The sequence below is a fragment of the Narcine bancroftii genome, chromosome 3 (assembly GCF_036971445.1).
Source record: "Narcine bancroftii isolate sNarBan1 chromosome 3, sNarBan1.hap1, whole genome shotgun sequence".
Classification (NCBI taxonomy): domain Eukaryota; kingdom Metazoa; phylum Chordata; class Chondrichthyes; order Torpediniformes; family Narcinidae; genus Narcine; species Narcine bancroftii.
Genome location: NC_091471.1, coordinates 234,230,118 through 234,243,837, shown reverse-complemented (window position 1 = coordinate 234,243,837; position 13,720 = coordinate 234,230,118). Strand labels below are relative to the sequence as shown.

At 45.3% G+C, this 13,720-nt stretch overlaps 1 protein-coding gene and 1 long non-coding RNA gene across 9 annotated transcripts in view; one reads left to right on the top strand and one right to left on the bottom strand.

Annotated features, from left to right (window-relative positions):
- Window positions 1-13,720, top strand: part of LOC138758299 (scavenger receptor cysteine-rich type 1 protein M130-like) — an 80,141-nt gene that overhangs the window by 50,906 nt on the left and 15,515 nt on the right. For 7 of the 8 annotated variants that reach the window (XM_069927021.1, XM_069927017.1, XM_069927019.1 and 4 more), the window contains 4 exons: window positions 1,113-1,412; window positions 9,964-10,278; window positions 11,601-11,906; window positions 12,589-12,891. In XM_069927021.1, coding sequence (XP_069783122.1) covers window positions 1,113-1,412; window positions 9,964-10,278; window positions 11,601-11,906; window positions 12,589-12,891 — 1,224 coding nt within the window. The remainder of the gene's footprint in view (window positions 1-1,112; window positions 1,413-9,963; window positions 10,279-11,600; window positions 11,907-12,588; window positions 12,892-13,720) is intronic. The other variant, XM_069927020.1, reaches the window with a different exon arrangement.
- On the bottom strand, window positions 8,591-12,003 carry LOC138758300 (uncharacterized). The gene is made up of 2 exons (XR_011354244.1): window positions 11,319-12,003; window positions 8,591-8,880 (listed from the first exon to the last, which is right to left on the bottom strand). It is a non-coding gene; the product is annotated as an uncharacterized lncRNA (long non-coding RNA).

The following is a 13,720-nucleotide window of genomic DNA, read 5'->3' as shown; positions in this document are numbered from 1 at the left end:
AGAGAAAACCACATGACCCTCTTAGAACAGCAAACTGCACTCAGACAGACTGCGGCACCGGACCTAATCTTCGAGTTCCTTCATCTGTTGCTTTCAAAAAAGAATAATCCATTACTCCACAGTATGTCCAATTAACACCTACGTGAAGTTCTTCACCAAAGCAGTTGCCATTGTCTTTACAAAGGCCCCTGGAGCCTGGATTGTTTTGGCTTGAGTGAAGCTCTGGCATTTTAAATGAGATCTGTGTTGTGAACTGTTTGTACGTGACTGACACTAAAACATCTGCCAAAATTGATGTCCTTTAAAATATATCTATGTACAATATAAAATATAACATAATCTATCAAAGAGGATGTGGCCTGGACTTCAGGAACTGAGTAACAGGGAAAGGTTAACAGGTTGGGACTTTATTCCCTGGAAGTGTAGAAGAATGAGGGAAGATTTGATATTTAAAATTATGAGGGGGATAGACAGAGTAAATGTAGGTTGGCTTTTTCCACTGAGGGCGGGTTAGATACGAACCAGGGGACATAGGTTAAGGGTGAAAGGGTAAAGATTTAGGGGGAACTGCTTCACGCAGAGAGGGGTGGGGGTGTGGAACGAGTTGAGGTGGTGAACGCGGGCTCGATTTTAACATTTAAGAAGAATTTGGACAGGTACATGGATCAGAGTGGTACGGAGGGTATGGGCTGGGTGCAGGTCAGTGGGACGAGGAAAGAAAATTGGATTGGCACAGACTAGAAGGGCCGGGTGAGCCTGTTTCTGTGCTGTAATTGTTCTCTGGGCGGCAGGGTTGGCCTAGTGGTTAGCGCAACACTGTTTCAGCACCATGATCGGGACTGGGGTTTGAATATCCCGCTGTTTGTAGGGTGTTTGTCCATTCTCCCCATGTTGGTGTGGGTTTCCACCATGTGCTTCGGTATCCTTCCACCATTTGAAATGTACTGGGGTTGCAGGTCGAGTGGGTGTAGTTAACCTGTTAACCTTTCCCTGTAACTCAGTTCCAGAAGTCCAGGCCACATCCTCTTTGAATGTCGACATTTAAATTTTACAAAATTATTTGATATTCTATTTTAATCGAGTGATTGCAGCTGGTATTTATCTGTTTGCAGACCAGTTATCACAGCCCAGGCTGGAGCTGTTACCTTCTGCTGACACGTTCGCCGTGAACCTCACCGTGTCCTGCTTGGCGACCAACACCTTCACTGGTGGGACATTCTCACTGCACCAGGAAGGCCGGGAGGAGCCCATCGAGAGGCGGCGGGATGCCAGGCAGTTGGGCCGGGTCACCTTCGGTGTATCCAAGGCCAGGGTGGGCAACCAGGGCAACTACACATGCCGGCAGTCGGTGGAGGAGAACGGGCGGTGGTACGTGTCACCACACAGCCGGCGGCTGGCCTTGTGGATCGCAGGTGAGGCGAGGCGGTAGGGGGAGGGGAGCGGGAGAATGTTCCTGGGGCAGGTGGGATCTGAAATTTCAAGGGGGTGGAGGTTGCCGCGATGGAACGGGTCGACACAGGCGAGGAGGAGCCCGGGCCCACAACATCTGAGATCCTTTGCCACGCAAAAGAGGACTTGTGCACAGAAGGCAGAGGGTGGCTGAGATGGGTAAGGGATTGGAGGGTAAAGTGGCTGGACGTGAGAAGCTGGAGAGTAGTGGTGGATGGTGCTTCTCGGACTGGAGGCCTGTGACAAGTGGTGAGTGAGGCCTCAGGGATCGGTGCTGGGACTGTTGTTATTGTATGTCATCTATACCAATCATTTGGATGATAATGTGGTAAATTGGATCAGTAGGTTTGCAGGTGACACTAAGATTGGAGGCATTGTGAACAGAGAAGAAGGTTTTCAAAGCTTGTGGAGGGATCTGGACCAGCTGGGAAAAAAGGGCTGAAAAATGTCCGATGGAATTTAATTCAGACAAGCGTGAGGTGCTGCATTTTGGAAGGACAAATCAAGAAAGGATGTACACAGTAAATGGTCGGGCACTGAGGAGTGGGGTAGAACAGAGGGATCTGGAAATACAGATACATAATTCCCTGAAAGGGGCATCACAGGTGGATTGAGATGTAAAGAGAGCTTTTGGCACATTGGCCTTCACAAATCAAAGTATTCAGTATGGGAGTTGGGCTGTTGTGGTGAAGTTATATAAGACATTGGTGAGGCCACATTTGGAATATTGTGTGCAGTTTTGGTCACCAAACTACAGGAAATAAATCAATAAGATAGAAAGAGTGCAGAGAAGATTTAGTAGGATGTTGCCTGGACTGAGTTATCGGGAAAGGTTAAACAGGTTGGGACTCTATTCCCTGGAGTGTAGAAGAATGAGGGGATATTTGATAGAGGATGTTGCCCGGACAAACAACAATGGTCCCAGCACTGATCCCTGAGGCTACACCACTCGTGACAGCCTCCAGTCTGAGAAGCCACCATCCACCACTACTCTCTGGCTCCTCCTGTCCAGCCATTGTCAAATCCAGTTAATGGGATCGTAAAGAGATCTTTTGATAGATTAGCCTTCAAAGCTTAAAGTACTGAGTCCAGATATCCTGGCGTTATGGCAAAGACATTGGAGAGGCCAAATTAGGAGTGTTCTGAAATTACAGGTGAAAAAATCTTATTTGTCTCCCCCGCCCCCGCCCCCACCTTCACCTTGTGTTGATTGATGCAACCTCTTTCTCTCTCCCCCCTTTTCATTTATTGTCATTCTGCTCTCCACCACATCACGCCTATCACTCTCTCTCTCTTCCACGCCATTTTCCACTTTATTGATCACTTGCCTATTCTCTGTTTCACCATTTCTTCCTCTCAATTTATTTCCCCCTTCTTCGCCTCTCTCAGTCTTGCTCACTCCCCTCTTGCTCCATGTCTCTCAATCCCTCTCTTGCCCACTCTCTCTTGTGTTTCCCCCTCTCCCTGTCTCCCTCCCCCTCTTCTCGCTCTAGAGTCTTTCACACATGCGTCCCACTAAATTGGCCGTTCAGTGTCCCGGAATAGGAATGGGTGATTGGCTTTTCACACTTGACCCCTCCTAATTAGGACACTGCACTTGTTCACACTTGCAAGGAGCCATCCCCGGGGTGAGGACTGTTCTACTTTCTACTGGTGACATCATGACACATCGAGCGATAGTGGACCTACCCTAAATTCTGATCAATGTATTATGATCTTATATTTGAACAAAATTAATCATACCTAATTATAACACAATTAAACTTTATGTACAGTATAGTACGAACCCTTGAGCCCCTGTTGTTGTTGAGCCAACCTATATAAACCATTATAAGGAAACGTGGAAAAGGGCTAGCAATAAATAGGAATAGCAGACAATTTTTAAACAAAATGGGGACATTGGTAGTGCTATCACATAAAATTTATACAGCGTGGGAAGGTTGGTAGCGCTATTACGTACAATTTATACCACGTCGGAAAGATCTTAACACTATAGCTTACAATTTATACTTATACAGCGTGGGAAAGTTTTAGCGCTTTCGCGTACAATTTATACAGCGTGGGAAAGATGGTAGCGCTATTGTGTACAATTTGTACAGCATGGTAAAATTGGTATTAACCATATAACCATATAACCACTTACATCACAGAACAGGCCAGTTCGGCCCTACTAGTCCATGCCGTAACAAATCCCCACCCTCTTAGTCCCACTGACCAGCACCCGGTCCATACCCCTCCAGTCCTCTCCATGTAACTATTCAGTCTTTCCTTAAATGTAACCAATGATCCTGCCTTGACCACGTCTGTCGGAAGCTCATTCCACATCCCTATCACCCTTTGCGTAAAGAAATTTCCCCTCATGTTCCCCTTATAATTTTCTCCAGATCATTAATATATATAACAAACAATAGTGGACCCAGGACCGATCCCTGAGGAACTCCACTAGTCACCAGCCTCCAATTGGACAAACAATTTTCTACCACTACTCTCTGACACCTTCCATCCAACCGCTGCTGAATCCATTTCACTACCTCCTTATTTATACCTAATGCCTCCATCTTTTTTCCTAACCTCCTCTGGGGAACTTTGTCAAAAGCTTTACTAAAGTCTAAATAGACAACATCCACAGCTTTCCCTTCATCAACCTTTTTTGTAACCCCCTCGAAGAACTCAATCAGGTTTGTCAAGCATGATCTACCCCTGACAAAACCATGCTGATTACTCCCTATCAATCCCTGTACCTCCAAATATCCCTCAGAACACTTTCCATCAACTTGCCCACCACAGACGTCAGACACACGGGCCTATAATTCCCAGGTTTACATTTGGACCCTTTCTTAAACAGCGGAACCACATGCGCCACCCTCCAATCCTTGGGCACTACCCCCGTGGCCAGTGACATCCTAAATATGTCTGTAATGGCCCCACTATCTGTCCACAAGCCTCCCTGAGTCTCCTTGGGAATATTTTGTCTGGTCCCGGAGATTTATCCACCTTTATCTTTTTCAACACAGCCATCACTACCTCCTCGGTTATCCTTATATGCTTCATGACCTCCCCACTATTTTTCTTTACTTCAACTGGTTCAATATTTTTTTCCCTAGTGAATACCGAGGCAAAGAAATCATTCAAAATTTCCCCCATTTCCTCTGACTTCTCACTCAGCTACCCTCGCTATCTACAAGGGGTCCAATTTTATCCCTCACTAATCTTTAACTTTTAATGTACCTATAGAAACCCTTTGGATTTATTTTTACTCTGTCTGCCAAAGCCTCTCATGCCTTTTTTTGGCCTTTCTAATGTCTTTCTTAAGATTCCTTCTACACTCCTTGTCGTCCTCCTTCAAATTCTCAGCTCCCTGCTCTTTATACCTCTCGTACACCTCCCTTTTTCTCCTAACCAAATTTACAATATTCCTCGAAATCCAAGCCTCCCTATGACTTCCAGCCTTTCCTTTGATCCTCACTGGGACATATCTACTCTGTACCCTCAAAATTTCTTTTTTGAATATCCTCCATTTTTCATTTACATCCTTACCTGAAAATATCCTGTCCCACTCAATACTCCCCAAATCCCTTCTTATTCCTTCGAAATTTACTCTTCTCCAATCCAGAATCTCAACTTTAGGCCCCTCCTTGCTCTTCCCTAAAACTACCCTAAAACTAACAGAGTTAATATCACTAGACCCAATTTGTTCTCCAACATTAATGTCCGATACCTGACCAAGCTCGTTCCCTTACAGGAGATCCAGTATTACACCGTCCCGAGTTGGTTCTACTACTAATTGATTTAGAAAACAATCTTGAACACATTTAACCAACTCTAGCCCATCCAGCCCTCTAACTGTATGGGTATCCCAATCAATGTGAGGGAAGTTAAAATCTCCCATGATCACTACCTTATGATTCTCACACATATACGTTATCTCCCTTCAAATTTGTTCCTCTAATTTTCTTGGCCCATTTGGTGGTCTGTAATACACCCCTATTAGCACCCTCATGCCTCCTTCACACCTCAATTCCACCCAAACACCCTCACTGGTCGATCCCTCCAGACCATCCTGCCACCTCACAGCAGTAATGCCCTCCTTAACAAGCAGAGCAACTCCTCCCCCTTTTTTACCTCCTGATCTATCACATCTAAAACAAATGTATCCTGGAATATTAAGTTGCCAGTCCTGCCCCTCCTGTAGCTAGGTCTCACTAATTGCCACAATATCATGACCCCAAGTATCTGTCCATGCTCTAAGCTCATCTACCTTGTTCACTTTGCTTCTTGCATTAAAATATATTGCAAAAACATAGAATTTATACAGCATGGGAATTTTGGTAGCGATATCGTGTCGAATTTATACAGCATGGGAAAGTTGGTAGCTTATCGTGTACAATTTATACAGCGTGTGTACTTGGTATCGCTATCACATAGAATTTATACAGCGTGGTTAAGTTGGTAACACTATAGCTTATAATTGTATTTTTACAGCGTGGGAAAATTAGTAGCGCTATCATCCACAAATTATACAGCATGGGAAAGTTGGTAGTGCTGTCTCGTACAATTTATACAGTGTGCGAAAGTTGGTAGTGCTGTCGCATAGAATTTATACAGCGTGGGAAAGTTGGTAGTTTTATCACGTACAATGTATGCAGCATGGAAAAGTTGGTAGCATATCTCATACAATTTATACAGCGTGGGGATGTTGGTAGCGCTATCACGTAGAATTTATACAGCGTGGGAAAGTTGGTAGCATTATCACGTATAATTTATACTACTTGGGAAAGTTAGTCGCGCTATCGTATACAATTTATACACCATGGGAAAGTTGGTAGGTCTATCACGCACAATGTATGCAGCGTGGGAAAGATGGTAGAAATATCGTGTATAATTTGTACAGCATGGGAAAGTTGGTAGAATTATCACATGGACTTTATTCAGCATGGGAAAGTTTGTAGCTCTGTCGCTTACAATTTATACAGCATGGGAAAGTTGGTAGAAATATCGCGTACAATTTATACAGCTTTGGAAAGTTGGTAGAGTTATCACATGAACTTTATACAGCATGGGAAAGTTTGTAGCGCTGTCTCGTACAATTTATATAGCTTGGGAAAGTTGGTAGAATTATCACATGGACTTTATACAGTGTGCGAAAGTTGGTAGCACTGTCGCATAGAATTTATACAGCGTGGGTATGTTGGTGGAGCTATCACATAGAATTTATACAGCGTGGGAAAGTTGGTAGTGCTATTACGTACAATTTTTAAACTGTGGGAATGTTGGTAGCGCTATTATGTACAATTTATACCAGGTCAGAAAGCTGTTAACACTATAGCTTACAATTTATACAGCGTGGGAAAGTTGGTAGCGCTGTTGCGTACAATTTGTACAGAGTGGTAAAACTGGTATCGCTAAAACATAGAATTTTTACAGCGTGGGAATGTTGGTAGCGATATCGCGTACAATTCATACAGGGTGGAAAGATGGTAGCGCTATTACGTACAATTTATACCGCATCAGAAAGATGTTAAAACTATAACTTACAATTTATACAGCGTGGGAAAGTTTGTAGCACTATCGCATACAATTTTTACAGTGAGGGAAAGATGGTAGTGCTATTGCGTACAATTTATTTATTTTCTTTGGCTTGGCTTCACGGACGAAGATTTATGGAGGGGGTAAAAGTCCACGTCAGCTGCAGGCTCGTTTGTGGCTGACAAGTCCGATGCGGGACAGGCAGACACGGTTGCAGCGGCTGCAGGGAAAAATTGGTTGGTTGGGGTTGGGTGTTGGGTTTTTCCTCCTTTGCCTTTTGTCAGTGAGGTGGGCTCTGCGGTCTTCTTCAAAGGAGGTTGCTGCCTGCCAAACTGTGAGGCGCCAAGATGCACGGTTTGAGGCGATATCAGCCCACTGGCGGTGGTCAATGTGGCAGGCACCAAGAGATTTCTTTAGGCAGTCCTTGTACCTTTTCTTTGGTGCACCTCTGTCACGGTGGCCAGTGGAGAGCTCGCCATATAACACGATAGCGTACAATTTATACAGCATGGTAAAATTGGTATCGCTAAAATGTAGAATTTTTACTGTGTGGGAATGTTGGTAGCGATATCACGTATAATTCATACAGGGTGGAAAGATGGTAGTACTATTACGTACAATTTATACAGCCTGGGAAAGTTGGTAGCACTGACACCTATAATTTATACAGCATGGTAAAGTTGGTAGCGCTATCATGTACAATTTATACTATTTGGGAAAGTTAGTAGAACTATCGCATAGACTTTATACAGTGTGTGAAAGTTGGTAGCGGTATCGCCTAGAATTTAGACAATATGGGAAAGTTGATAGTGTTATTACATGGAATTTATACAGCATGGAAAAGTTGGTAGCTCTATCACGTACAATTTATACAGCGTGGGAATGTTGGTAGTGGTATTGCAAACAATTTATACAGTGTGGGAAAGTTGGTAGCAATATCTCGTACAATTTATACAGCGTGGGAAAGTTGGTAGCACAATCGTGTACAATGCAGATATACCGTGGGAAAGTCTGTCCGCCATTGTTAAAATCATCTGCTATGTCTCTCTCTCCCACTTCGACATTCCCATGGCAATGTTTAAGCCTTCATTTTAATCTTTTCTTCCTTCACCGTGCACTCACACATTTCAGTCCTACAATGCAATTGTCCATTTCACACTTGCCTGATGGCAATGCCGGTGTCTACAGACACCAAGGCTTGTACTCGGGGGTCGAGGCCATCAATCCCTGGTGTTAGATCAAGTCATCTGACGCCGGCGTTGAACTGATTTTGCTTTCACCCCCGGCTATTTAAAGGCCAATTGGCCATTAATTCCTGGGATCACTTGCAAGAGTGACAGGGGCTAGTTTAATGTCTCTCTCGTCCCCCTCTCTCCCCCCTCTCTTTTTCCATCCCTACCCCTCTCTCCCTCTCTCTCCCCCTTCCCTCTCTCTCCTCTCCTCCCACCTCTCTCCCTATCTCTCTCCTCCTCTCTCCCTGTCTCTCTCTACCCCCCCTCTCTCTCTCTACCCCATCTCCTTCTCTCTCCTCCTCTCTCTGTCACAGAATCTCAGGGTTGTATGGGAGGTTTTGAAAGTTGACACATGCTGCAATAAAGCAAACAGCAGAACCGAAGAGTGTACAATCACTTCTTTATTGTTTTATACTAGCAGGAGAGAGAGGCACAAAGAAAGAGTTCAGTAACTCATTCTCCACACTGAGCCCTACTCAAAGCATACAGAGTATTCATCCCATGTTTATACATGCTGCAGCAGGAGTCTGCGTACAAGCTTCACATGAGGCTCACACAGTTGATAATTCCTGTTTTCTCAACAGTATATCTCCCTTGTGATGTTGCAGATGAGCTGGCAAAAGCAGGATGTCCTTGGTGCTAGCTATAATTTTACTACAGCAAAGGGAAAGTTCTGTAAGAAAGCAGTCACATTCTCACCAATGTAACAAGGCTTCTCATCCAATTCATTAACCCTTTGTTAAGCATATTATTACATCATAGTCCAGCAGCAATAGAAATTCAACAATGGTATCTTAAAGCAATTAATATTATATCTTACTTAACTCTAAACTTACCCTCAACTATGCGCAAATATATATGTGTGTATATGGATTACCCAAACCATTATAGCTTAGGCATAATTCTGAAAATTCAAATTAAAAGTTAGAAATCTTGTGTTGAAACTCAGAATCTTTAAACTAATATTCAAAAGTAAATATGGAGTAGGTGAGGTGCTGAGTCATCAGACTTCTCAAAACTCACGAATCCTTGTCGAGTTGTTTTTGGAGAAATCTTCCTTTGTATAAATGATTCGTCACAAGCCTCCCCCTTTCCAGCTCAGGGGCTACAAAGCTTGTGACTTTGCCAATGCTTTCAAAGACCCAGGCGAGGGTTCAGATGAAGTCACCATCAACATGGTCGCAATCCAGATGCAAGAATGATCTTGCTCTCTTTACCCAGGTATGGGTCAGTCAGAAGTGACCTTTACAGCAGCCAAGGTAGTGCCGTGACAAAGAGCTTGACAAAGAGAAGCAGCTGAAGTGACAACCTTCCTCTGAAGTCTCATTAATTCTGCTTGTAGACAAGTCTGCTTAAATACCAAAAATGCTCCCCCCCCACCAGTGTCTTTAATAAAATTTGAGCAATACATGGTTTTTATGCTTCAATTTCACAAAAAAAACTCTCATCTGGCAGATGGCTGTTTGTTTGAAAAGGTGTCTCTTGGAGGAAACATTCTATTGTTTCAATATTTCAATGGAGTATGATAACTCTGGGTTTTATGTCCTTATTTTGGTGGCTTTGTGTCTGATAAACATTTATTATCTGTGAGAGTGTCTTTTGCTGCTCCATACCCCCTCACCCTAACTTTACTAAAATATCTATATTTATAACATAGATATTAAAAATTGTAACAGTATTTGTTCAACTTATTTGTTCAAAATGTCATGTATATACTCTAGCAATAAATCTATAATCTTCAACATGTGCTTTGCAGAAGAGGTAAAGCTAAGGCTTGTTGGCAAGGAGTCGAACTGTTCGGGCAAAGTGGAGGTGTTTTACAACAGCAAGTGGCGGAAGCTGTGGGCTCCCAGGTGGGGGCTCACGTCCACCAGCACAGTCTGCCGGCAGCTGGGGTGCGGGTTTGCGGCCTCCCGGCTGCCTGTGGTGTCCTCTAGACCCGGAGAGGGGGATGTCTCGCTCACTGGGGTTAAATGCAGCGGCAAGGAGAGCTCCCTCTGGGACTGCCACCTCTGGTCAAGAGACTACCGGACTCCTCCCCATCTCCGCCAGCTTGCCGTCAACTGCTCAGGTCAGTTCAGTTGGTTGGAGGGGGGTGGGTGGTGGTGTGTGGGTGTCTAGCAGGAAAGAGCAATCCAAGTGGAGCCGAGAAGGTGGGCTGCAAAACCAAGCAGGGAACTCAACGTGGCCAAGTGTGAGGTGCTGCATTTTGGACGGACAAACCAAGAAAGGATGTACATGGTGAATGGTTGGGCACTGCGGAGTGCGGTAGAACAGAGGGATCTGGAAATACAGACACATAATTCCCTGAAAGTGGCGTCGCAGGTGGACAGAATTATGAAGTAAGTTTTTGGCATCTTGGCATTCATAAATCGATGTATTGAGTACAGGAGATGGGATGTTATGGTGAGGTTGTATAAGGCATTGGTGAGGCTAAATTTGGAGAATCGTGTGCAGTTTTGGTCACCAAGCTACAGGAAGGATATCAATAAGATAGAAAGAGTGCAGAGAAGATTCACTAGGATGTTGCCTGGACTTCAAGAACTGAGTTACAGGGAAAGGTTAAACAGGTTGGGACTTTATTCCCTGGAGTGTAGAAGAATGAGGGGAGATTTGATCCAGGGATTTAAAATGATGAGGGGGATAGACAGAGTAAATATAGGTTCGCTTTTCCCACTGAGGGTGGGTGAGATACAAACCAGAGGCCATGTGTTAAGGGTGAAAGGGGAAATGTTTAGAGGGAAAACCTCTTCACACAGAGAGCAGTGGGGGTGTGGAACAAGCTGAGGTGGTGAATGTGGGCTCAATTTTCACATTGAAGGAGAATTTGGGCAGATGCATGGATGGGAGGGGAGTGGAAGGCTATAGACTGGGTGCATGTTAGTGGGACTAACCTAAAAAAACAGCAGGACACAAACTAGAAGGGTCAAAGGGCCTGTCTATGCTGTGATCATTCTCTGGTTCACTGTCTATCATTCCCCTCTCCTTCCTCTCTGGCCATCTTCCCCTCTCCCTCCTTCTCCTCCTCTTCTTTCTCTCTCTCTCTCTCCCTCTCTCTTTCTCTCCCCTGTTCCTCCTATCTCCTTTCACAGAGCCAAAATCAATTCTCACCTCTCCTCTGATCAGAGCCAATTAGGTGTTGGTCTGAACTCTGCCGTACATTTATTCAGACGTCTGCCTGCTTTTTCTTAAAACCTTGAGGAAAGGCTCAGGCAATATATTTTACCCGCTGCGGACGCTGAGTTCTTCCAGCATTTTTCTACAGTTGCTCAGCCCCCTTTCTTCTCTGGAAAAGAATCCGTTCTGTCCGATCTCTCCCTCACCCCAAGAGCCCAATCTAGCCCCACTCTCCTCTGCCCCATCGCTAATTTATCATGGATCTTTGTGACGCAGATCACCCGAAGAGCCCAGGACTCGTCTTGAATCGGCCGTCAGGCCATTACCTGGAAGGGGAGAAGATCCGGTTCCAGTGCCATGCACCCACCTACTTTGCTGGGAGCAGGTTCTACTTTTACAAGGATGGGCGGGCAGCGGAGGTGGCCAGGATTGCTGGTGATGAGGTGCTGTCTCAGGCTGCGTTCACCCTGACCCGGGCGAGTTTCGGTGACACTGGATCTTACACCTGTGCCTACCAGACAGAGAGGTCAGGGGCTGTCTACAACTCAACAAGGAGCCTCAGCGTTGATGTAAATGTCACAGGTGAGGGGTTTGTGTGGGTGTGGGGGTGTAGGTGTCTCCGTGTATATGTGTGTGTGTTTAAGTGTGTGAGTGTTTGTGTGTATCTATGTGTGTGTGTGTTTGTCTATTTGTATGTGGGTGTATTATTGTGTGTGAGTGTGTGTGTGGGTGGGTGGATGTGGGTGGGTGTGTGTGTTTGTGTGGGTGTGGGTGTGTGGGTGTGTGAGTGCTTGTGTGTGTATCTATATGTGTGTGATTGTGTGTGGATGTGTGTGTGCATGTATGTATCTATGTGTGTAATGTGTGTGTTTGTGTGTGTACATGTGTGTGCACGTGTTTGTGTGCATCTGTGTGTGTGTGGACGTGTGTGTGTATCTATGTGTGTGTGGGTGTGTGTGTACATCTGTGTGTGGGTGTGTGTGTATGTATGTTTGTGTGGGCGTGTGTGCATGTGTGTGTACACACACACACACACACACACACACACACACATACACACACACACACACACACACACACACACACACACACACACACACACACACACACACACATATATATATATATATATATATATATATATGCATACATATGTGTATGTAGGTGTATCCGTGCAGGAAAAAGAAATCTCAGGGTTGTACGTGATGCCGTGTATGAACTCTGACAAGAAATCTGTAATCTAAAGGTTTGTTTCCTTCCTCAGATCAGTGCCCAAAGCCAAAACTGACCAAGGAGGGACAGAGCGACCGGGCATTTGTGAGCGAGAGTGTTTCCGTGGATTGCCTTGTGCCCGACAACTTTCCCAGCACCCACCTGTTCATAGAAGCAACCTGGGGTGGCCTGTCCAAGACTCTGCCATCACACGTGACAGGCAAGGGCGCGCGGGCAATCTTGGGCCACCTTGACCTTGGTGTGATCTATGCACTGCGCTGCAGGTACACCACCAGGCTTGGTAGGAGGATGTTCAGATCGCCTTGGAGCGACGTTCTGAAACTGGAGGTCACAGGTGAGCGGGAAATACAGAAAAATATATTAAAAAATTAAAGGGTTGTGGGTGTGAAGGAGGGAAGGATTAGATTGTCGGAGTTGGTTTTCGTGGGTTGCACAACATTGTGGACCAGATTACCATGATGTAATCATTCCTTCTATTGGTCTTTAACTGTTGATCTATTCCTTTATCCATCCATCCATCCACCCACCCACTCTTCTATCCATCCATCTATCCATCCATCCATCCACACATTCTCCCATCCATCCATCCATCCATCCATCCATCCATCCATCCATCCATCCATCCATCTATCAACCCACTCTTTCATCCATCCATTCATTCACCCATCCATCCATCTGCCCACCCACCCACCCACCCACCCATCCATCCATCCATCCATTCACCCATCCACCTATCCATCCTTCACCCATCCATCCATCCATACATTCATCAAAGCTTCCCTCTTTTCCTCTCCCTCTCAATCCATCCATCGCTCCCCTCTCTCCATCCATCCCTCTCTCCCCTCTCTTTCCATCCCTCCCCACCCTCTCATCTCCCTCCATCCCTATTTCCTTTTCCCTCTCTATCTTTCCCTCCATCCCCATCCATCCCTCCATTCATCCCTCCATCCATCCTACCTCTATCAGTCCCTCCAGCTCGCCCATCACTCCCTTTCCCCTATCTCTCCATCTCTCCCTCCATCCATCCTATCCCTCTGTCTCTCTGTGGTCCCAAGGTGAGATATTGGGGAAGGGAGTACAAGTGCAGACAATTGCAGTCAGAAAGGGAAGATCCAGGCAGACGTCCCCAACGGGGTAGCCTCAGATGGGCAGCGCAGTTAGCT